This window comes from Oryctolagus cuniculus, chromosome 9 (genome assembly GCF_051225735.1).
Source record: "Oryctolagus cuniculus isolate XC-2025 breed Fujian yellow rabbit chromosome 9, ASM5122573v1, whole genome shotgun sequence".
NCBI lineage: Eukaryota > Metazoa > Chordata > Mammalia > Lagomorpha > Leporidae > Oryctolagus > Oryctolagus cuniculus.
In genome coordinates, this window is record NC_142875.1 from 122,344,649 (window position 1) to 122,369,196 (window position 24,548).

The following is a 24,548-nucleotide window of genomic DNA, read 5'->3' on the forward strand; positions in this document are numbered from 1 at the left end:
TGGAACCAAAACTTACATGGGACATACCTGGTAATCTCCACAAACAGCAAGAACCCACAAAGATTCCTATTCTCCTATAAGTAGCAGAAACAATGGGACAGGGGTAATTGCCTCCAGATTCAAAGCACATGCCAGTTTCCCATTCTAACCTACACTCACATATAGTATAAGATGATGATTCAACTTGAGAGGTTAAAAACTTGGAGTCTTGGCAAATACACACAACTGTCCCTGCCAACCCACGAGACTAGCTGAAGTGATCAGTTTGGGATCGAAACTGAAATACTTTACTTCTAAATGATACACCAGATATGCAGAAAGAGTGTTTTTCTAATATATATAACTGAAAACATTCACTTCTCCCAAATAGCCCCTTTTTCTTCATGCATTTTAAAGGAAAAATAATGGCAAGAATATGGCAGCTGAGATAGGAGAGGTAAGAGTGTTCTTGTCTAGTTCTGGAAATTCTTATAGCATAATTTTCCATTACCCCATTACCCTTGGAGGATGCCTTTGAATTTCCTTTAAAATCCCAGGGTTACCACTCTCCAGAAACAAAAGAGCTGGAGTTATCACACATTAATCCTTTTGAAAATTCTTCCTTTGGGACTAGCATTGCAACACAGTGGGTTGAGCTGCTGCCTGTGATGCAGGTACCCCATATGGGCATCAGTTTAAGTCACAGCTGCTTCACTTCTGATCCAGCTCCCTGATAGTGTGCCTAGGAAAGCAGCAGAGGATGTTGCAAATGCTTGGGCACCTGCACCCACATGGAGACTTGGATGAAGCTCCTGGCTGCTACCTTGCCCAGCCCCCTGCCATTGAGGCCATTTGGGGAGTGAACCAATGAATGGAAGATCAGTATCTCCCTCTCTCTGTATAACTCTTTCAAATTAAATAAATCTTAAAAGAAAAAAAGGAAAATGCTTCCATAATACAATTGTTGTGTGTCTTTGTGGATGACAAATGATTTCTCTTAATGAATGATGCATTAACTTTCCAAGAAATGTGAAAATACTGAATTACTATCTGGTGAATTAAAACAATGTAGACAATGAAGCATGTTATCATTGTGATGAGATCTGCTTTGGGACCCCAAACGTACAATGAACCAATGAATCACCTTGAAGTTTGAATTGTGCAGACTTGCCGGCTTTATGTGCTGTCCTAACCCTCTAAAACCCTTCATAGGCTTGCAGGCTTCCACAGGATCAAGTCCAAGCTACTTTGCATGGCATATGAGGAACTCTGCAGATTCAGCTTTCTCTCACTTTATCATCTTTCTATCCTAATCTACACTTGATTCACCAACAGAAACCTCTTGTAGCTTCCTGTACAGACTCTAATATTACCAATCTTTGCTGGTGTAATCGATTCTATTGAGAAGTAGAAGTGCCCCAGCCCTTGCTTTGACGACTCTGTTTAGATGTCATCTTCCCCAAGAATGAGCCATCCCTCCTCTGTACTCCATTGTTAACATGGAAATCACCAATGTCATGACACTGTCCAAGCTCTAAAATGTGAGTTATCAAACAAAGGAGCAGAGGAGCGAAAGGGCTTATTGGTCTTTATGCCCCTAAAGCTCAGTACACGGCCTGGTCTAGGGAAGGTTTCAAAAAGATGCTTATTGACAAAAACAAAACAAAACAGTTTGTCAATTCCAAGTATGTGCAAGTAGCTAAAATGATGAGATGAGACCAGATGATGCCTGCCAATATTGCTTTTCAGTTGTCTGATGTCCTTCAAAAATGACCACAGTCATTTTTTTATTGCAGCCTTGGAAAGAAGGCCAGTAATACAAAAAGCACTCCATTCATTTTTGATGGAACATATTTGTTTGGTATGCAATCTGATTCTTTTTCTGCCTGTTACGTGTACATTTAAAAAATTAGCTGCACCTTTTCCTTTTAGAGGTGCTTAGTAACCATGTTGTTTCAGATACAAAGGCCTATAGAGCAATGCCCACTGCCCTGTGAATGGGGCCTTTGTTCTCAGTGCTGTTTTGGTAGGAAATGGTTGCTATTTAGGTCTCCAAGAGGGAATATAAACTATGCTCACCTAATCAAACAGACCAGTAAATACAGCAGTTAATCTGACAACTTCAAATTCTTGAGTTGCATTCTAAGAAACAATTTAACACAAACAATCGTTTAAAGCCTATGTAAATCATAAGCCTTTGGTTACTAAGAGGTTTATTGTATTTTTTTTTTTGTTTCATTTTATTAATTACTGCAATGCTTGGTTCTCAATCATATTTCAGCATGGGAATTCTTGGTGGTGGAAAAGAAAAGAAATCACATTGGAAAATACAGCATTCAGGCTCAAAAATAGAGCACATTCCCCAGAAGTCAAAGAGAGAAGGGAAAGGAGTGTGGGTGAATGTATGAAAGCCAAAGACGGCCCATCATATTAGTATGCTATAAAGAGAGATCAACCCTAAAGACAGGAGAAACCCAAGTGCAGGCTTATGCTGTCCATTGTTCTCATCTCTTCAGATGGTTACTTCAAACTAATCGGCCCTGTGGCTGTGGAATAAAACGCAGTACCTGCTTGTTCAAATTATTAACAGTTTTACAATGCTCTCAACAAATCACCTTGAAAGTTCAGTCACCACTTGAAGAACAAAAAAGCTGAAACAATACATGTGTGAAAACAAAAAATCCACCTGGTTCTTAAATGCAATATATAATGATACTTTAAACCCAAACACCACCAGCAAAAATATCTCTTTGTTTGAGGCATGGGATATAAACATCACCTTTTAAATCCTACCTGTTTGCTAACAATTGCAATCACCTCTTAAAACTTTGTTCTTGCAATATGTCAGGGACCAGGGTCCAATATGCACACAGCATGTATTAAAAGCACTACCTGAACTATTCCTTTCCTTCTGAAGAAAAAACAGCTAGTGTTTCTGGTTTTTAAAGGAGCCATTGTCGCTTCTGGTTGAATGTTTATTTTACTGTCTCCTGCTCAGTGGAGGGCATTTCACCTATAAAGAGTGATTACAGAGCACACGAACAATGTGAATACTCTAATCAATGCTAGTTAAAGAAGGAATAAATAAACTTTTATGGCACCAGGGTTCCTAGCCTTCGTGGAAATTATTGTTAATTTATTGAATCAATAACCTTAAAACAATAAATTATGATGCCCTTTGTTTTATTAAGCCTCTCTCACAGTGTGTTAAAAAGCAAGGGCTTTATAAATATTGCAACAGGCTGGGAGGAGGTTTTAACCAAGTCTTTGCATGTGGTCTATTATGCAAGGGAATAGACTGTAAAAGTTAAGGGTAGCAGAGGAGGGGGCTTGGGGGGGAGTTGAACATGAGAAGATAATAATAATAATGATAATGATAATAATAATAATAATAATCCTTACTAAAGTAGCTGAGCAAGGAATATGGATTCTTTTTCTCATTAACCCTGTCACTCCAGCAGTGATTTGGTTTCACTCTTCAGCTGTTTGAGAATTGGTACTTATTAACAGCATATTTATTACAACTGAGGCAGGAAGATTTTTAGTTGGTAAGCCTGGAGGCTGACTGACCAGAAGGGGCAATTGTCCTCAATTTTTTTTCTCCTAGCCATAGTCCCATGTTTAATTTGTTCTCTATCAAAACCCTTAGGGAAAACAAAACTCCCAGACTTATTTTGACTTTGAACTTTCTGCTCTCTTGACTTAGCCAGGATAAGATAAAGTGCCTAAACCAGTGCATGGCCAATGGGTGACGCTACACGCAACATCATGTTCCCTCTCTGGACCCACCCTGGTAGTGCTTCTCCACCCCACACTGCTTAACAGGTCATAAGAATTGTATCCTTGGAATCTTTATTAGTTTTCTCATTATGTTTTCACCTTTCATAGCTATCAAAGTATCTTTTGGGTACCTATTCATCCTGTTACAAAACTGTACCCAAATGCAAACTCTCTGGCTTTAAAAACTAAAATATAATGGGGAAAAGTGCACATTTGGGGTAATATCTGCAGATGAGACATTACCGTAGAAGCAGTGTCCCAAAAGCACCTAATATCCCAAGCTTTCCGTACAGATTAAGCTCCTCTAATGGTGCTACAGCTACTATATACAATTATTTGCTCACTAACAGCATCTCTTAAAACAGACATAAGGGATCTTTGAAGCTGAGCTCTGCATACCTTAATTACGGAACCAATTTGGGACACTATTTGTTCCAACATTTTTTAAAGGCCTTCCCTAGATTATAAGAACACATCTAATTCAGGATTATTTTTTTGTGCTAGGAGACCACAGACTTGAATGCAGGCCATTGGAATGGTCCCCAGAGTGTTGGGGTTTGCCACCACATTCTGCTGGGGATTTTATAGTTTTTGTTACAGGGCAGACCTAAAACAAGGAAGATTATTCCCTGGAGCTAAACTTGTGACAAAATCTTACCCTCCTTGAGATCCAGCTCTCACTACAGAACTGTAATAATTTAGCACCTAAAGGGCCTAGCAAAGAAACTGGCAATTTTTGAAATTTCCTTCAATTGTTGCTATAGTGTTTTGAGGAACTTCCTGTGAGTTCAGTGAATTCCTAGGAATCTTACTGAGACTGTGAAAAATTCAGGAATATACATGGACCAAAGGGAAAAAGGAGAAAAACATGAAGTGAACACTTATCACATGCCATAAGAGATGCTAAATTCACAAAACCCTCCCAGAATTGAGGCACTCGGTCTGATCCACGTGCAATAGGTTGCTCCAGGCGTGGAAGTTACTGGGCCCCTATTATTTACTAGAAAGGCTCTCACTAACTTAAGGATTCTATTTGGGACGTAGGTGTTTTTTTCCCATATGTTTCCCAAGCAACTCTAGAGTTCTTGGAATCCGGCTGCTGGATAAGGAAGTAACACATCCATGAGTGTTCTTTGCATACAATTGCTAGGCAAGACTAATAAGGATTCCAGGCAGTCAGTAAGAGCAGGCTATCACAAAAACAGAAGGATGGATACTAGACTAGCTAATTACACACACACACACACACACAGATACACACACTGTGAGTATTGTCATAGGAGATTCAAGTAGACTTGAGTCTTTATTTTAAAAACAAAGAACAAAAATTCATAGTGGTTTAGGGATTTGCCAAAGGTAACATGGCTACATAGCCAAAAGTAGCAGAGGTCACATCTGGGCCTTCCAGTTCCAAAGGTTATCCTTATACCAATAGATCACAGAAACGGATTTCCCCTAAAAATAGTTTGTCACTTCAGTCTGTTTTTCTTCAGGTCCTTGGTGATTTTCTTAGAATTATATTTTACTCATAGAAATTAATCCAAACCTTGCCCTCATGGATATTATCCACTCTGAAATCTCACAAAGAATCAATATTCATTATGTAAGTACAAGCTGCATACATTTCAGTGAATTCATTCATAAATAGGTAGGCTCAATATTAATTTAACATTAGTGGTTCCATTAACATTAAAGCTGATTATATTAACTGTATTTTTCTAGCAATAGTCCTTTTAATGTCCATACTGTTATCCTTAGTGCTTGATAAACTGGATTCTCTTCTCATGTTAGATAACAGAATGAAGAAACAAAAGCAGAGTTATACTACGCATATATATATAAAGACCAAGAAAGGAATCCTTAGGGCTCCAGAAAACAGTTATGCATCTGGGCTTTGCAGAGATGGAGGCGTAATTCAAAAATAAGAAGAACCTAAGATAGGGCTAGAAATTGAATCACTTTGTCTTTGATATGGATACCACCGTTTAATGCTCAGAACTCCCTTTCAGGACTGAGGTTATCTCCCTCTTCCTGAGGGCAAGTTGGCTGCTGGTGCCTGGTCATTGAGACCCTCTTTTTGAATCTCCTTGGCTAAAGCAAGTTGCCTTTGCTTGAGTTTACACATCTTTGTAGGAAGCATTTCAAATACAAGGACTGGTCAATATCCGTCTCACTTAGGTATCACTTTGGTGCCCATCTCAATCAGAGAATTCCGAATAGATTGCATAAAGCTCTTCTGCATCAGAGTTCACTCTCTCCCACTGTCTAATCCTGCTTTCCCTTTCTACTTACAGCTAATTTTCCAGAGCACTGTCCCCACTCATTCACTTCAATATGCCTCTAGGGAATCTAACCTAAGACATTTTTGAAGGCACAGAGGTTCATCAAAGCCTAGCCATGAGTCACTCCACCTTTCTCTGTTTTACGTGTTGTTATCTTTGGCAATGCTATGGATTTGGCTAATTTTGGTTCACATACCTCTATAAATGGTTCACCTTGACAGAAGATGGAGGAGATTAAAAGTGCAAAATACAGTGCTGGTGTTGTGGGCATATAGAGTAAAGTCACCACCTGTAATGTCAGCATCCCATTTGGGCACTGGTTTGAGTCCTGGCTGCTTTACTTCTGATCCAGCTCCCTGCAAATGGCCTGGGGAAAGCAGTGGAAGGTAGCTAAAGTGCTCAGGCCCATCACTCACTTGGGAAACATGGAAGAAACTTCTGGTTTCTGGCTTCTGCCTGGCCTCGCTCCAGCAACTGGGGAGTGAAACACTGGATGGGAGGCCAATTTATTTCTCTCTGTCTCTCTCTCTCCTTCTGTGTAATTCTTTTAAATAAATATTTATTTATATTAAAAAGTTACATAACATGTCCATTTTTGCTTTAAAAAATCTCAAGGCGTCTTTCTTAGCAATGGGAATCTTGGGTATGACAACTTGTTTTAGAAGAGGAGACAGACATGGCTGGCACTCTGACTATCCTCTCCATTACATTCTTGAACTAAACTTAATTAAAATCAACATTGTCAGTGATACCTAGAAATTCAATCCAACAAATATTTTTGAGTACCATAGAGGAGGCTATATGATGGTACCTCAAAAAGTTCAAGGAAAAATGAAAAAAAAAAAGCTAAATTTCCTTTGTTGCAAATAAATTTTGTAGTCCATACATAGCTTTTTTCATAATATCCATAATCTATCAGGATTTTGAAGCCCTCTCATAGATTATTTCTACCTACCCTAGTTCTTTGGGTATAGCAATCAAATTAACACAAGACAGATTAACAGGAGAAAAGTGCACAAATCTTATTACTATCTGCATGTACATGGGGACTCTCAAAAGATTGGAAACTTCAAAAAATGGCCAAAGCAGAAAGCTTTTATATTTTTTAAATAAACAATGGTAAGTGTTATAAAGAAATAACAAGACAAAGGAGTATGGGTTAATTAGAGTCACTAGGAGAAATATGGAAGTGTGTAAAGCTAGTGGAGGATCGGGTTATTTAAGCCAGTTTATTTATTATACACACACTGCAGCATCAATTCTCAGTTACTGGCAATGACTGTTATATTATCACACTGGTACATGGAGAGCCGTTTTCTCACAGGATTTTGTCGCTCCCCCTCTTCGTGGAGGAACGACACTGAATCCTGCCTAGGCTTCCTATCTGAGTCACGGCACCATTATGTCGCTCCCCCTCTTTGTGGAGGAACGACACTGAATCCTGCCTAGGCTTCATATCCGAGTCACGGCACCATTATGTCGTTCCCCGTCTTCGTGGAGGAACAACACAGGACCCTGTGCTGTTCTTTTGTCTGCTCGGCCCTCCCCGGGTTTGCTGCTGGTTCTTCCCGGGTTGGCTACCGTCCCTCCACCTCCGTGGAAGGGCGGTTCCCCCTGCCACATTCCCCACTTCCGCGGGGGAGCGGCACACCGCCGGCCGGCTCTCTCGGGGGCTGCACAGGTGTTCCTTCAGATAGATGTTCCCGGTGCATGTTGTCTCTCTCCTCCTTTATAGTCCTCTTCCACCAATCCCAACTCTGCTACCCACATGCTGAGTACGCTGCTCTCCTCCAATCAGGAGCAGGTCCTACAGTTTATTGGTTGAACTGGAGGCAGCTGTGTAGAAGCTGTTTTCTCCTCTCCCAGCGCCATATTGTGGGAGAGCAGATGCATAGAATAAGTCTTAATTCCAGTAACAGTCTAGTCCGGGTTGCTCCCCACAGGATTTGTGTTATATCTCAATATGTTTGAAAAACAGACAGAAACAAAGAGAGAAATCTGCTGGTTCACTCCACAAAATGCCTGTAATAGCCAGGGCTGGGCCAGGCTAAAGCCAGAAGCCATGAACTCAATTCAGTTCTCCATGTAGGTGGAATGGACCAATTACTTCAGCCATCATTTGCTGCCTCGCAGCAAGCACATTGGCAGGAATCTGGGATTGCAAGCAGACCTGGGACTTGAATCCAAGCACCCTGATATGGGGTGCAGTCACTCCAAGCAGAATCTTAACCACCAAAGAGTTACTCACCTACCCTTCTCACAGGAAATGTTATGGCTACTATACATTAAAAAAAAAAAAAAAAAAAAGCTCAGATGATCCTTTTGATAACTACTGCTTCTCAAGTGCCTTCATCTTCACAATATTTTTGTCAAAGATGCATATATTTTGAGTGCCATTCTAATTTCCTTCAGCATGTATTAATCAGGTTTTATTCTATATAAGAAAATAGAGCAATAAGTAAAATAACAAAAACCTCTGCCCTCATGAAGTTTATATTCTAGTGTGAAGGACAGAAGTAATATACAAAGACAGCAACAACTATCTCCATAAATTTATGCATTTTCCCTTTTAAAACTTCTCAGATCCTTAAAGAAAAAGGGAAGTTGACCTGAAACCTACTTTCTCCACTATTCCTTTCATGGTGGTATTAGTAGGCAGGGAAATGATCAGAAACATAGATGAGAAAGTTAAAAATCTAAAACCTTAATCAATTCTGCTTCCTTAATAAAGTTAGCTATAAAAACCCTAGCCTGGGAGATGATCCAAGATAGCCAAATAGGGAAAAGGCATTCTGATTTTGACCACGGAAAGATAACAGAAGAAAAGTGGAGTAAAAGAATTCCCTGTGGAGAGTTGGAGAAAAGTTGGCAGTAGAAACCCTATAGAAAGAAGATATTGTGGAGCACTGTGGACCATACAAAAAGACAGCCGAGAATGGGGACACCACCAGTGATAAAAAAGACCAGTGAAATCATTATGGCATAGTGGATTAAGCCACTGCCTATAATGCTGGCATCCATATAGGAGCCAATTCAAGCCCTGAGTCCTAACTGCTCCGTTTCTGATCCAGCTCCCTGTTAATGTGCCTAGGAAAGCAGCGGAAAAATGACCCAAGTCCTTGGGCTCCTGCACCCATGTGGGTGACCTGGAGGAAACTCCTGGCTCCTGTCTTCAGCCTAGCCCCATCCTGGCTGTTGCAGCCATTTGGGGAGTGAACCAAAAGATGAAGTTCTCTCTGTCTCTCCCTCTCTCTCTGTAACTCTGCCTCTCAAATAAATGAATACATCTTTTTTAAAACATAGCAAAATAAATATACTACTGGCTCAACTAATCAAAAAAGGAGGGGGGAGAAAACCCAAATTAATAAAATCAGAGATGAAAAAGGAGATGTTACACAGAAATAAAGAATCAGCAAAAATTACTAAAAAAAAACTACATGCCAACAAACTGGAAAACCTAGAAGAAATATATAGATTTCTGGACACATAAAATCTACCAGAACTGAGTCATGAAGACAAAGAAAATCTAAGTAGACCAACAACCAAGACAAGAGACTGAATCAGTAAGGATCCTCCCAACAAAGAAAAGCTCAGGACCAGATGACTTCATTGCTGAATTCTGCCCAACTTTTAAAAAACGAATTCTAATTATTTTCAAAAAAATTCTAAACAATTTAAAGGGAGGGAATCCTTCCAAATTTCTTCTATGAGGCCAACAGCATCTTAAATCCAAAACCAGAAAAAAAATACAACAAAGAAAGAGAACTGTAGATCAATATCCCTGATGAGGGACCAGCACTGTAGTGTGGCAGGTAAGGCTGCTGCCTGCAATGCCAGCATCCCATATCGGTGCTGATTTGTATTCTGGCTGCTCCACTTGTGATCCAGCTCCTTACAAATGTGCCTGGGAAAATAGTGGAAGATGGCCTAATTCCTTGGGCCCCTGCACCCACGTGGGAGACCCAGAGGAAGCTCTGGACTCCTGGCTTCATCCTGGCCCACCCCTGGCCATTGAGGACATTTGGGAAATTAACCAATGGTTAGTCTATCAATCTCTCTGTCTGCTTCTTAAATAAATAAATCTTTTTTAAAAATCCCTGATGAATATACATGCAAAAATTCTGAACAAAATACCAGCTAACTGAATCCAACAAAACATCAGAAAGATCATTCACCCAGACCAACTGGGATTTATCTCTGGTTTGGAGGGAAGGTTCAACATATGAAAATCAATAAATGTGATACATCACATTAACAAATTGAAGAATAAAAACCATACATTATCTCAGGAGATGCAGTGAGAACATTTGATAAAACACAACATCCTTTCATGATTGGGTATAGAAGGAATATTCTTCAACAAACCAAAGCAATGTTTGACAAGCCCACAGTAAGCAGTATACTTAATTGGGAAAAGCTGGGGGGGATTATCAATAACATCAGGAACCAGAGAACCAAAGATGTCCACTTTCACCATTGCTATTCAATATAGTTCTGAAAGTTTTGGCAAGAGCCATCAGGCAAGAAAAAGGAATAAAAGGGATAAAAACTATCCAGGTTTGCAGATGACATGATCCTGTATATTCGAGTATCAAAAGACTCCACTAACAGTCTATTGGAATTCATAAAATAGTTTAGTAAAGTTGCAAGGTATAAAATCAACATACAAAAATCAAAAACCTTGGTATACACAAACAATGTCATGGCTGAGAAAGAACTGAAAGAACTTGTATGATCAGTACCATTTACAATAGCCACAAAAAAATTCAAACACCTTGGAACAAATTTAACCAAGAACCTCAAAGATCTCTACAATTAAAATTACAAAACATTAAACAAAGAAGACACAAATGGGAAAAGTCTTCCATGTTCATGGATTGGAAGAATTAATATCATCAAAATGTCCATACTCCTCAAAGCAATGTACAGATTGAGATCTCAATCAAAATGCCAATGGCACTCTTCTCACTTCTAGAAAAAAAATGATGCTAAAACTCATGTGAAGGCTGGCATCACGGCTCACTTGGCTAATCCTCCATCTGCAGCGCCAGCACCCCGGGATTCTAGTCCCAGTCGGGGTGCCAGATTCTGTCCCAATTGCTCCTCTTCCAATCCAGCTCTCTGCTATGGCCTGGGAAGGTAGTGGGGGATGGCCCAAGTGCTTGGGCCCTGCACCCGCATGGGAGACCAGGAGGAAGCACCTGCCCCCTTGCTTTGGATCGGCACAGTGTGCCAGCCATAGTGGCCATTGGGGGGTGAACCAACGGAATGAAGATCTTTCTCTCTGTCTCTCTCTCACACTAACTCTGCCTGTCAGAAAAAAAAAAAAAAAAAAAAAAAAAAAAACTCATGTGAAAACACAAGAGATACCAAAAAGCTAAAGTAATCTTACACAACAGAGTTATCACAATACTACAGAGCAGTTATAATCAAAACAGCCTGTTATTGGCATAAAAAATAGACATATAGACCAATGAACAGAAGAAAAACCTCAGAAATTAATCCACAAAAACTAATCTTTGACAAAATAGCTAAAATTAATTCCTGCAGAAAAGACAGTTTCTTCAACAAATGATGCTGGAAAAATTGGATCTACATAGGCTGAAGAATGAAACAAGACCCCCTGACTTATACCTTTAACAAAATTCAACTCAAAACAGATCAAGGATCTAAATCTACAACCTGATATCATCAAATTACTAAAGAAAAAACATTGTGGAAACTCTGAAAGACATTGGCAGAGAAAGACTTTTTGACAAAGACCTCAAAAATATAGGCACAAATAGACAAATGGGATTATATCAAGTTAAGAAGTTTCTGCATTGTAAACAGAAACACTCAACAACATGAAGAGCAAACCAACAGAATGGGAGAAAGTATTTGCTAACTAGGCAACGGATAAAGGATTAATACCCAGGATTTATAAAGAGCTCAAGAAACTCAACAACAAAATAATCCAGTTAAGAAATAAGCAAAGGACATGAGCAGGCATTTTCAAAGGATGAAATTCAAATGGCCAACATACACATGAAAAAATGATCAGGATAACTAGCAATCAGGGAAATGCAAATAAAAACCACCATAATGTTTCACCTCAACCCAGTTAGAATGGTTAACATCCAAAAATCAAAAAACAATAAATGCTGGCAAAGACATGGGTGGAAAACTACCCTAATACACTGTTGGTGGGAATATAAGCCAGTACACGATTAAAGAAAATGGAATGGAGATTCCTCAGAAAGCTGAAAATAGATATACCATATGACCCAGCCATCCCATTCCTGGGAATTTACCTAAATGAAATTAATTCAGTGAATGAAAGAGTTATCTGCATCTCCCAGTTTATTGCAGCTCAATTCACAATAGCAAAGATACCAATCAACCAGATGTCCATCAACTGATGAATGGATTAAGAAAATGTGGTATATATACAATATGAAATACTACTCAGCAGTAAAACAAAAGAATGAAATCTTGTTTTGCAACACAATGGTTGCAACTTGAAACAATTATGCTCAGTGAAATATGCTAGTCTCAAAACACAAATATCATATGGTTTCACCAATAAGTGACAGTTAATATAGAATATAAAAAAATTTATAAGAATGAAATGGCCATCTTGTGATGACTGTCGTTTCTAGCCCTTGTTTATACTCCTGTAGAACTGTGGTGTTCCTACTTTTTACTTGTTGACTATTTGTGTTGTTGTTGAAGTTAAGCCTGTGATTAGCAGTATATTAAAATTAAGTCTGAAAAGTTAATAAAAAGGAGGGAGGGGAAGGAGTAATGTATGGTTATCATCTTAGAACTGTACCTATGAAATAGATGAAATCTATTCCCTTAATCTTAACTTATAAAAATTCTTAGCCTGGGGCCAGCGCTGTGGTGTAGCAGGTAAAGCCACCACCTGCATTGACGACATCCCATATGGGCAGCGGTTCAAGTCCCAGCTGCTCCACTACTGCTCCAGCTCTCTGCTATGGCCTGGGAAAGCAGTAGAAGATGGCTCAAGTCCTTGAGCCCCTGCAATTGTGTGTGAGACCCAGAGGAAGTTCCTGGCTCCTGGCTTCCTGCGCAGCTCCAGCTGTTGAGGCCAACTGGGGAGTGAACCAGTGGATGGAAGTTTGTCTCTCTCTCTCTCTCTTTCTGCCTCTCCTTCTCCTCGGTGTAACTCTGACTTTCAAATAAATAAATATTTTTTTAAAAATTTCAAAAAAATCAGCCTGAAAAGAAAATGCTTTTCTCTATTCAGACTATTTTATCTGATTATTTATAATTTCTAATAACATTTATGTAACTCTTTCGGTTTATGAAGCATTCCCAATTAATCATTCATTTAGGTTATCATTAATCATACACTATTTAACCATGTGTGTCAGTCTCACATTTCTTCCAAATGCAATTCTGAGAGGAGAATAAGTAACACTAGCATCCCATTTACCAGATGAGTTTGGATATAAAATAAAGCCCAAAGGTAGACAATAAGTAAAATACAAAAACCTAGGTTTTGGAGGCACATGGACTCAATTTTATTTCTGTTTATGTATGCTGTAGGAATATATTGTACATGCAAAAATTTTCTGAGATGGCATACAATAATATAAGCATTAAATCAGGTTAAAATTGTAAATGAGTTAAAAACATTCAATGCAGAAGCAGTCAGACTAGAACAGAAAGATGAGAACAGCAAAGAAATCCATTATGTTAACTATGTTAAAATCTTTCACAATTGTTAAAACTGAGTCTCAAATTTTTTATGAGATCTGTGGTTTCTGTGGGGAAAATGAAAACAGAAAAAATAATGATGGTTTTTCAATGAAAAATTACAAGAGGGTAGGAGAGAAAGAAGTAGAACTCATGGATTAAAAGAATTAAGAACTCATTAATTAAAGTATCAAAAATCTGTGCATCTTATTGGACCTTAGAGAAGCCAATTCTAAGAAAATACTTTATGAAACATTTGGAGAAATCTCAGTAATTTTTTATACTAAGAGACTGCTAATTACTCTAGGTGTGATAAAAGTAATGCATTTATATTTTCAAAAGGATTAATATCTATAACATATGGAATTACTTACAGTTAAAATAAAAAAATAAAAAATAGCATAAATAAAGTGTTTCTATTGCACACATATTAGTTAACACTTTTTCTCCTATTAACTGGGGGGAAATGCAAGTATGTGCTCAGAGTTTGTGTGGTAATTAAATAAGATCTGTACAGTTGATTTTCATTATTTTTGGATTCCCCGTCTGCAAATTCTCATACTTGGCATAATTTATTTCTAACTCCCAAATCAATATTTGTGGGGACTTTGTGGCCATTTCCAGAGAGGAGACAGAGGGAATCACTTGACATTAATGTTCTCAGCTGAGGTTCTTTTCCTCTTTTGGCTCTCATACTATGAGCATGTGTCCTAAACAGTGCCATGGTTTTTGCATTTCTGTGGCTTGTGTTGATGATGTCACTACTTATAATGTCCCCTCAGATATGGTGCTGAAGCAATCCTAAGTCCAGGGAGACTATGAGAGGCCCATATAGAAAATATATGTGTTAAATAAGCTTTGTTCAGGCAAGAGTTAGAGTGCTGTTGACCAGGAATGTGATGTGAATGAATCAATAATATATACAAAATAAAGTGTCTTTAAACAGAAACATACATAAAACAAGGTTATGTACTGGTCAGTTACTTGTGACTGGGGGCTCAGGAACCTAGCAAATTTCCCCAAGGAGCAGTGGCTCAACACTCACTAATTCATTGTTTGCAGCAAGTTTATAAAAAAAAAAAATACTATAAATAACAAGAATGAATTGCTTAGAAAAAGCCTAGGCTAACCTGTTTCTTAGAACATGTACTCAGCATATGTTTTTATCTGGATTCTTAAGCAATAGAAAGCAAACCAAAACTGTCTTCTTCAGACTCATTGCCCAGGCTCTTTATTCTTGAGGGAGCTCCCCAGACCGTAAATTTTAATGTGTGGAATACACTATTAGATCAAGCAAACTTTCATTCGGATAAAAGTTTTCCACCTTTCAACCAATCTTTGTTTCCCTGGAGTAACCTTAGTTTACAGAAAATGTACCAGCCTTGGAATTAGAGAGCCTGAGTCAGGCTTCTGTTCTTTTAGGAGCTGTGTAACCTAGAGTCACCCATAACATCAATAACATCACCAAAGAAAAGTATAAATTTTATAGCAGGAGCAGAAAGAGAGGGATAATATAAACTGAGGAAGCTAGGGAAGGTTTAAGGCAACAGGTTAAAACAAGTTTGAAGCTACCTCTTCTTCTGGCACCACTGAAGGTCGCCTGTTGCTGATGTCACTGGACAACTCCTAGGAAAATTGCTTGTCTCCCACTGCAGTTTCCCAGTTAGGATCTGTGTCTAGGCTTCTAAATGAGTATGCCAGGACTACTCAAGCCTGCAGGTTAAATGCTTCCTGGAGCATCTATTTCACTCAAATTTTCATGAAGAAAGTATCTTAAATTTGACTCACATATGACTCAAAAATTCTATACAGGAGGATGAAGTACATGCTTTTGGTGCTCATGATACAACTTCTCTACTCATCTTGGATTTCACCCACAACAGTGAAGGGTAGTTCTCATTCAAAGCCATTAGTATCATAGTCTGAGTGTCCACCATGTCTGCTAACTTCTCTGTCAAGGCCTTTCCCATGCAAAGAGGTCGCTTCAGAGCTGATTAGCCTGTGTGTATGGCAGACCTAGAAGTGTAGAAGAGTTACTGCCCCTGAGGAGAATCCACAAGAAATGATGAATAAATGCCTTGGATCCATGTCCTTCAGCAGAACAACTCTGAGAAACAATAAACCTTGGAGAGTTGGGTCCCATGGGCCCACAACAGTAAGCAGTTCATAATGCAAACGTCACTGGATTTCCCCCTTTCGGTCTTCACTCTACCTACTCTCTCACCTTCATATATAGACTTGAAAGCACAATTCTCATGTATTCAGAATAAAAAAAATTCAAGAACTTCTCTCAGTTGTGGTAGCTACTCTGGCCCATGCTTCTACATTCCCATCTACTTCCCTGTGATTAAGCTTCTTGAATGAGATGAAATAAAATAATCCTAATCCTTCATTAAATTTTTATTTGAGAGTAAGAAAATCAAGAGAAGTGACAGATACACAGAGAGAGCACAAGAGTGACAGAGGGAGAGACAACATTTAATGGTTCACTCTCCAAATGCCCACAAAGGCTGGAGCTGGGTCAGGCCAAAGCTGGGAGAATGGAATTCAATTCAGATCTCCCATGGGATGGCAGTGATCTGATGACTTGATTCATCACCACTGCCTCCAAGGGTCGACAAAAACAGGCAGCTAGATGCAGTAGCTGAGCCAGGTATAAAACCCAGGCTCTTTGTTATGGGACATGGACATCTTCAACAGGATCTTAACTTCTACGCCAAATGCCTACTATGATAATTCTAACCTTAATAATCCATATTATCCATGCACATGACCAATTAGAAGTTAACCATAACTGAAAACCACGGCCATGTTCTACAAAACTGCATCTGGCAGTTGCAGGTTGGAGAACGTTTAGTTCACTTAGTTACCTCATTTACCGTAAGGCTCAAGGGAAACCACGTAATAGGGAGAATTTGCCCTACTTCTCATGCAAAAGAAAATGGAAGTCAGATTCAGCAACCTGGATAACAGTATCTATATGAGTCACATTAACCTAAAATTAACTTCCTTTCAAAGGCTCATTTGACCTTGCAAATCTGATTTGAAGAAGTCTATATAACACAAGGTATGTCACTATTCTGCTGTGGATTTCAGTACTCATTGCTTTCAAAACTACCATTAAAATCAAGGCTGTGCCTAAAGATGAAAAACACTTGATGCATCCAAACTGGTTAAATATGTGCATTTGGACACTTTCCCTTATTGATCACTTGTCCTCAGAAAATATGGGTTTATACACAATATTTATATATTGTTGCTGTTACTTCAAAGTGAAATTAAAGAAGGAAAATGAATAAGAGGAGATTAGTGGCTCATTTCTAACTTTGTTTTTAAAAAATGACAGATAAAATGGTATGTATCTACCATGGACACATGATATTTGGAAGTATATACATTATGAAATGACTAAACCTAGCTAATTAACATATTCATAAGTATTACCTCACACAGTTTTCATTTTTTGGTGAAAATACATGTACTCTCAGCATTTTTCAAGAACACATCATTAAGTGTAATCACTATTTCTACAATAGATCCAGTGAATTTAGACATCCTATCTGTGATTTTTAAATCTTAAACATGCGCTATAAATTCAAATTCTATTAAACTCTTTCCCAGGATGCCCTGTGCCAGACTCATAATCCTTCAATGAATTTTATAATCCACATTTATATAAATCAGGATCTTCTCTAAGTTTTGTGAGAGAAACCTAAGTACTAATTTTGCATGAAGCTCTAAGTTGCTTTTGCCCCAGTGAAGTTCAAGAAAAGCTGTACTGTTTGTACAAGACTGCCATCCTCATCCTCGCTGGCTTGGATTTTGTTTTGTTTGGAGGGGGATGGCAAATAAACAAAATATTCTATCAACAGTAACAAGGAAGTAACAGTTTACAACAGATTGTCTTTTAAAAAGCCAACATCATTACTTTCATTCCTTATAAAGCCATAAATGTATCCACCTCCTGTCTCCTCTGAATGTGGAGGGCTTAGTGGTGAAATCAGATCAACTCCCATTACTGAGGTCAGAGAACAAACTATTGGACAGTTTATTAGCATATTACGTGTGTTCTGTGAGTCTGTTATAAATTAGTGCCAGATTGCTTTTGTCCCCTCCTCTTTTAAGATACAGAGTCTGGATCCAAACACTATTATTTGATGAGAAGAAAAACACAGCTACCCTACTGCAAGTCATCCATCGGTTTCTTCCAACAGACCTTCCATTTCATTAGGAAACCAAGTAGTGAGACTTTTCAAATACGGAGGATGACTAGAAATGCTGACATGGTAAACTCTACTGAACAATGTTCAACTATGTTCTGTTAGTTTGAACGCATCAACAGCTGCCTGGACCAGGAAAAATTATATAGATTTGAGTGTTCTTTTCCTTCTCAAAACTAAGACAAAGAGACCAGAATCTCAACGTTTGTGCATGATTATATCATTCATATTGTCAGACACCTGAACATCCACATTTTTCTTTCTGAATGAAAAGAAGCTTAAAAACAGTAATGTTCTATGTATATGTACTTGTAATTTTGTTTCTGAAATTTTTCACTGCCTTTTTCAGGTCATGACTTAAAGTTTCTTGCAAGCCTACTTGAGTGAATCTGAGTGTAGTTTGTACCTTTCAAATATCACCTTCTGCTAAAAGATGGTAAAGAGTTTTCTAGGCCAATCCACGGAGGAAGTAGTGGGCTAGGCCGTTTCCTGGGACATGGTGACAGATTCCATGGCTTAAAGTCACAGAATTCAATAGAAGGTATGTTCTGATTTAACTCTATGATTCAGTCAGTGCTGAACTATTTACTTACCACTTACTACGTAATCCATACTATGTCAGCCCTGGGGGTTCACAGTAACTAAGACAGCCTACTAAGAACTCACCAACTAGTGAGGAAGGCAGGTAAACAGTTACAATGAGAGAGATAAAGGCTGGTATAGGGTTACAAAAGGTTAGAAATATGGATGATGGATTATGAGGCAACTGCATTTTATAGTTCCTTGAGAAAATGAACTTGATTTTCACTGCTTCAAAACCACGTGGCTGCCCTTGGAACTATCTTCTCAGTAAGTTAAGAGAACTCAGTAAGAGTTTTATCTTTTTAAACTCTAATACCCTAGTGTAGGGAAGAAAAGGAAAATGATGGATTTTTGCTCACATGACTGCCTGATGGGCCATCATCATGGTCAGAGTCAACTCCACAGCATAACTCACAGTTCTTATCTCTGCAGCTGCACACAGGGCTCTGGATGCTCACACAGGGAAGCAAACAGATGATGGAAATCTCTTTCTAACAGAAATGTAGGAAAGATGAACTTTCTACTACTTTAGATTAATTCTGCTTTTTTGGCAAGTTCTAAGCAGGATGGATACACTATAGTCATCTTGGAAGGCCTCACTAGGCAGAAAGACAGAATTTGAGATAGAATAGAAAGGAGGGAGGAAGGAAGAAGGAAGGAAAGCAAGCAAGAAAGTTACAGTATTTAGAATGTTATTTTTCTGCTGAAAAAAAAAATCACAAATCCCATAACATCAACCAGCATAGGAATTAAAAAAGTGATAAGGCCGGCACCGCGGCTCACTAGGCTAATCCGCCTTGCGACGCTGGCACACCGGGTTCTAGTCCTGGTCGGGGCGACGGATTCTGTCCCGGTTGCCCCTCTTCCAGGCCAGCTCTCTGCTGTGGCCAGGGAGTGCAGTGGAGGATAGCCCAGGTCCTTGGGCCCTGCACCCTATGTGAGACCAGGAGAAGCACCCGGCTCCTGCCATCGGATCAGCGCAGCACGCCGGTCGCGGCAGCCATTGGAGGGTGAACCAACGGCAAAGGAAGACCTTTCTCTCTGTCTCTCTCTCTCACTGTCCACTCTGCCTGTCAAAAAAAAAAAAGCGATAAGGAGAAAAAGCTAGCCTGCAGTCCTTCCACAAATCTATTCCATCACATGATAGTCTCCTATTACTAAACATACTAGGTCAATTCTCACCTTGCCTTCCTGTCTACCCATTAGCAAAACTTATATGCTAATTTTTCTGTGACAAATTATAGTGGGTGGAACATGCTTACTGGAAAGCATCTGGATCTTTTCAAGCGAAGGCCTGACAACAAGCACACATAATTCTCTGATTCTGGAGAGTTAAGTTCACATAAAATGGTGGAAGTCATCCACAATCATGTGAATTCCTGGTAAGGATTAGGGAGAGCTAAAGACTATCTCCAGAAAGCCCTTTCAGAAGGGGGGGGGGGGCTACTTTATCTTGCACTAAGTATCTCTCTCTTAGATTTTCTCCTAAATTACAGCATTTCTTTATGATAATGAAGAAAAAAGAGATGGGGGGCATTAACATGCTTCTTTACTTAGTATTTACTGAATGTTTCTTAAGACATGCAATTTACTGCAACTCTCTCATGTTTGACACAGTGATGAATTAATTCAGTTGTTAAATATATCAAATAAGATCCTTAAGGGAAATCACAGAAGAAAATTCTTAGATAAGTATTTTGGGAAGTTTGCACTGAATAAGAGTCATTATTGCTGCACAGAGTCATGTAATGAAATTTAAAATGGCAACAATTTTTGACTATTTCTCTAAAATTGATTATTTTTGTAACATTCTCTCTAATTAGTACAGTAATAATATTCAATCATTCATTCAATAGATATTTATTGAAGATCCACTACATGCAATACCCTGAGGAGAAAATTATCTACATTTCAGCAGGGGAATAGAGCCAACCAATGTAAAAACTGGCAAATAATTACACAAAATGGTTTCAAATAGGTATGAGTGATAGGAAGATAACAAGACAGTCATTGGATGAGGATGACTGAATCAGTATGTTGAGTGGGGACCTCTTTAAAGTAGTCAAAGACGATTTCTCTCAGTTGAGACAAGAATGATAAAAAGGAGATATGTAAAGAACCAGTTGAGAAGTATTCCCAGCACAGGGAACAAGAAGTTCAAAGGACTAGGAACAGCTAATACTTTGAGTATTAAAGTACGTGTGTATAGATCTTTACAGCTTGGACCACTTTCATGTATATTGTTTCTTTTGATCCTCGAAACAATTCTGGAATGTGGGCACTAGAGATAATATTATCTTTACTTTACAAATGATAAATCACACACCCCATGGAGGGTCAGAAGAAGTCTTCTGACTCCCATGCTTTGTAATACATGATTTTGCTTGTCTATGTATGCCACAGCAGATAAAGCTTAAGCTCCAGGTCCAACTTTTATTTGAATTCCAGTCCTAGCTCAGTTACATATGCTACCTTCTCACCAGTTACTTCAGATGAACTGCGTGGTTTCTTATTAAAGCCAAACCCTCCCTTTGGACACTCAGACTCCATCACTCTACTTAAGGACATCACTGCAGAAATTCTTTCCTTCTTTAAATTTTCTCTTTCTACTGGATCATCCCATCAGTCTATTAATATGCTATTATTTTCCCAGCTAAAAGAAAAATCTCATGACCTTCAGACTTCTGTGATTAGAATGCCATTACTTTGCTCTTTATTAACACTCTCCAAGAGTTGTTCACACATATTGCTACCAACTCACTTCTATCCATTCTTGATAATCTCCATATTTCCAGCTGATCATGATGAAAGCCTTCAAGTTATCCTGTTTTTTCTCACATATTCCCTATCTATTCTGGCAGGAAATCCTACTGACTTTACCTTTGAAATATAGCCAGAATCCAAACATTTCTTACTATCTACATCTACACCTGATCTAAACTACCAGTATCTTTCATGTGGATTAGAAAATAGGTTCCTAAAAGGTCTATCAGTAGGTACAGCCTATGCTCACTCAGTATAGCAACCAACAGGATCCTTTTCAGAAGTAAGCCAGATCTCATCACTCCACTGCTCAAAACTCCAGTGGCTTTCATCTTGCTGAGATCAAGTCCAAACACTGGCCTACCAGCTCCCATGATTGGGCCCTCTCAGACCTCTCTGATCTCATTTCCTGTTTCCCTCCTCCTTATTCACTCAGCTCTAGCAACATGAGGTTCTACCCTCTGCCCCCTCTGTTAGAATGGAAGCTCCACAAAGGTATTTTTGATTCACTTTATTGATTTTTTATTTGATCACTTTACTGATCATTCACTTTATTTGATTCACTCATGTATCCCTAGTACCCGGAACCATGCCTACATACATAATATAAATACATAGTAGGTATTTAATATTTATTTGTTGAATAAATACACTAAGCCTAAAATAACAGTCAATCTGCCTGCTTTTCACTTAGTACAATTAGTATAAAGTTCTACCAAATCACATCACAATCTTAATTATTAAAGAGAGTTTTCCATTAAATAAAGTCCACAGGTGTGAACTCTACTTCACTATATACAGCACAGATGTATCCACTTCCTAATCTCCCATTTCTGGAAAAGCTGCTCTACTGACTGCTTCTCAGTTTAAGGAGTCAAGCTCGACACTAAGGAAAATATCACTTGCTTATCATTTCCATTTCCACTGGTTCACCACAACTTACAGATTAGAAATGGTTATGAAATAAACAAAATAAGCAATTTACTCATTCCCAAACACAATCAAACCTACTATCGAGTTTCTTCTTGGATCAATGAAAGCTATCATGAGATTATATACCAGCTTTTAAGTCTTTCCTATAAAATAGAAAATGGGATACAAATATTTTTCAAAATGCTTTCTGAGTTGGTAGTTGGACCAGAATTTTCGGTGGTTCAATCAAGAATCTTTCCATACATATTGGAGCTGATCGCAGGAATAGGGATTTTCTTATTGAACCAATGCACATAGGAAAGAAACAATTTAGATTAGTGGAAAAAAATGGAGAAATAACATTAAAGACAATAAATTACCCGTGTGACTTCGATTTTAAAGATTATTGTCCTGAAATCTCATCATTCTTCTAACCAATCAAAAACTGTTATCAAAATTTCCTGGTGTATTTTTGACTAACACTCCTGAACAGAGTTCAAAGCACAGTTTTCCCCTTTACCTCCTGTCACTCACATATCTGACATACACTTGAATGAATTTACTCTCAGCATGCTCTTCTCACTCTTCCACGGTTCCTCCACGGATCTCTCAGAACTCTGAAAGCTGGACATCAGCCTCACCACTTTCCACCTTCTACTGGTCCTTGAAGAAGACACCTTTAAGGAGATTGCCAACCCTCGGCGCAATCCTACTAAGTCCTTCTGCAGCTACCTGATTGGTAACACAGCACAGCGGATCAACACTTCCTTGGCCAGGTGCATCCTTGCGGAGTTTGCGCAGGGAGCAGCATGCTCCATTTTCCACCAAGCTGTACAGCTGGTAATTGAAGGAAACTCAAAAACGATCGCCCGAGAACAGACTGACGCACTTGTGGATTATCTAGGCTTAATTCCTTTCACTGTAGCTCTGACCTACGAACGTTTCTTCACCAGCTACCTTGCAGGCAGGTGCTAAGCGTTACATCAGGGAGGCGGGCTGCTGCTCACACAGGTGGAAGGAACATCGCTAATCTGAAAATCAGAAACCCAAAATGCTCCCAAATCCCAAACTCTCTGAACCTGATAAAATTGCACAGTTACCTCACGTCAGGGGCGGCGGGGCAAACTCTCGGGCAAGCCCCCAGGAGACCGGGAGCCGCAAGACTGCCCTCAGGAACGCCTGAGCTGAGGAGCCACTGCTTGTCGCGTCCTGCACGTCCAGTCCACGTGTGTGAGCGGCCCAGGGCTCCCAGCACGTCAGTCCCCGACGCCAACGTGTAACCCCGCCCTGACTCTGACACCGAATTCGCTTCGTCCACCAGCCCACGCCCTACTGCCCCGCGCGCGGGACGATGGGAAGGACCGCCCAGTGCCCCGCGGGATGCTGGGAGCAAACCCAGCGTGCCCAGCTGCGCCATTGTTACCCGCGGGCTCTAGCCGTCCCCTGACCGCCAAGGTTCCTGTTGTCCCTCCCTTGTAGTCCACAGTAAACATTTGAAAACGGGACACAACCCGGGAACAAACAAAACCGGTGAACGAAACAGCTTGTATAAAACGACCTTCAGGCTATGTGTAGAAACATGAAAGAATTTTGTGTCTAGACTTGGGTCCCATTCCCAAGGTGCCTCCTTTGTATACGCATATATGCAAAATCTGACAAAACCCCAAATACAAAACACTTCTGGTCCCAAACACTTCAAGTCAGGGAGGCACAGCCTGTAAATACAATAAGCCTTATGGTGGATATAAGCGCGGGGACTCTAATGCGAATGAAGTGTTCTTCCTAGGAGACAGAGAACACGTTCAGGGAAAAATCATACCTGCCCAGTGTTCAATACAAGTGAAACGCAAGCTGGACAAAACTAAAAGGGAAGGGCATTTACAAATTCCGCCAATCCTTTTTTACCAATGTAGTAAAAATAAAATAAAGAAAGAAAGGTAGAAGGTCGATCCTAGTAGCTAAAAGGAGGTTAGATCATCAGTGTGTCTTGGTTACTCTTCATGGGTTTTCCTTTGTCCAGTTAACTTGGAGTAAACTGTAGCTCCACATTGAAAACTGATGATTTATTTTCCTTTCTGTGGTCTTCACAATAAAAATCTGTTGTCCTGGTCTGAATAACGTTGAGAGTAAAATTAATATATTGTGCATTAAGTCTGAGTAAAATTACTTTTTTACTCAGTTGAAAGATATTCTTTTTTTTACAACCAGTCTGAAAATTTTGAATGACTGCACGATTTTTTAACAAGTATTCAGTTTGAACTTTGTTTACCAAAATCTAAATAAATTCTAACTTTTTAAAAAAGAAGACTGTATTTCCGTTTTTTTA

The 24,548-nt window shown here is 39.2% G+C and overlaps 1 protein-coding gene across 13 annotated transcripts in view; it reads right to left on the reverse strand.

Annotated features, from left to right (window-relative positions):
* LOC149124746 (uncharacterized) overlaps positions 1 to 23,981 on the reverse strand; it is a 77,070-nt gene extending 53,089 nt beyond the window's left edge. For 3 of the 13 annotated variants that reach the window (XR_016213019.1, XR_016213020.1, XR_016213017.1), the window contains exon 1: positions 22,757 to 23,313. Coding sequence is in view for 4 of the 13 variants with exons in the window: in XM_089303934.1 (XP_089160060.1) it covers positions 23,323 to 23,639 (317 nt within the window). In the remaining 9 variants the exon portion in view is untranslated. The other 10 variants (XM_089303936.1, XM_089303937.1, XR_016213021.1 and 7 more) reach the window with 9 other exon arrangements.
* Positions 23,982 to 24,548: the final 567 nt, after the last annotated feature.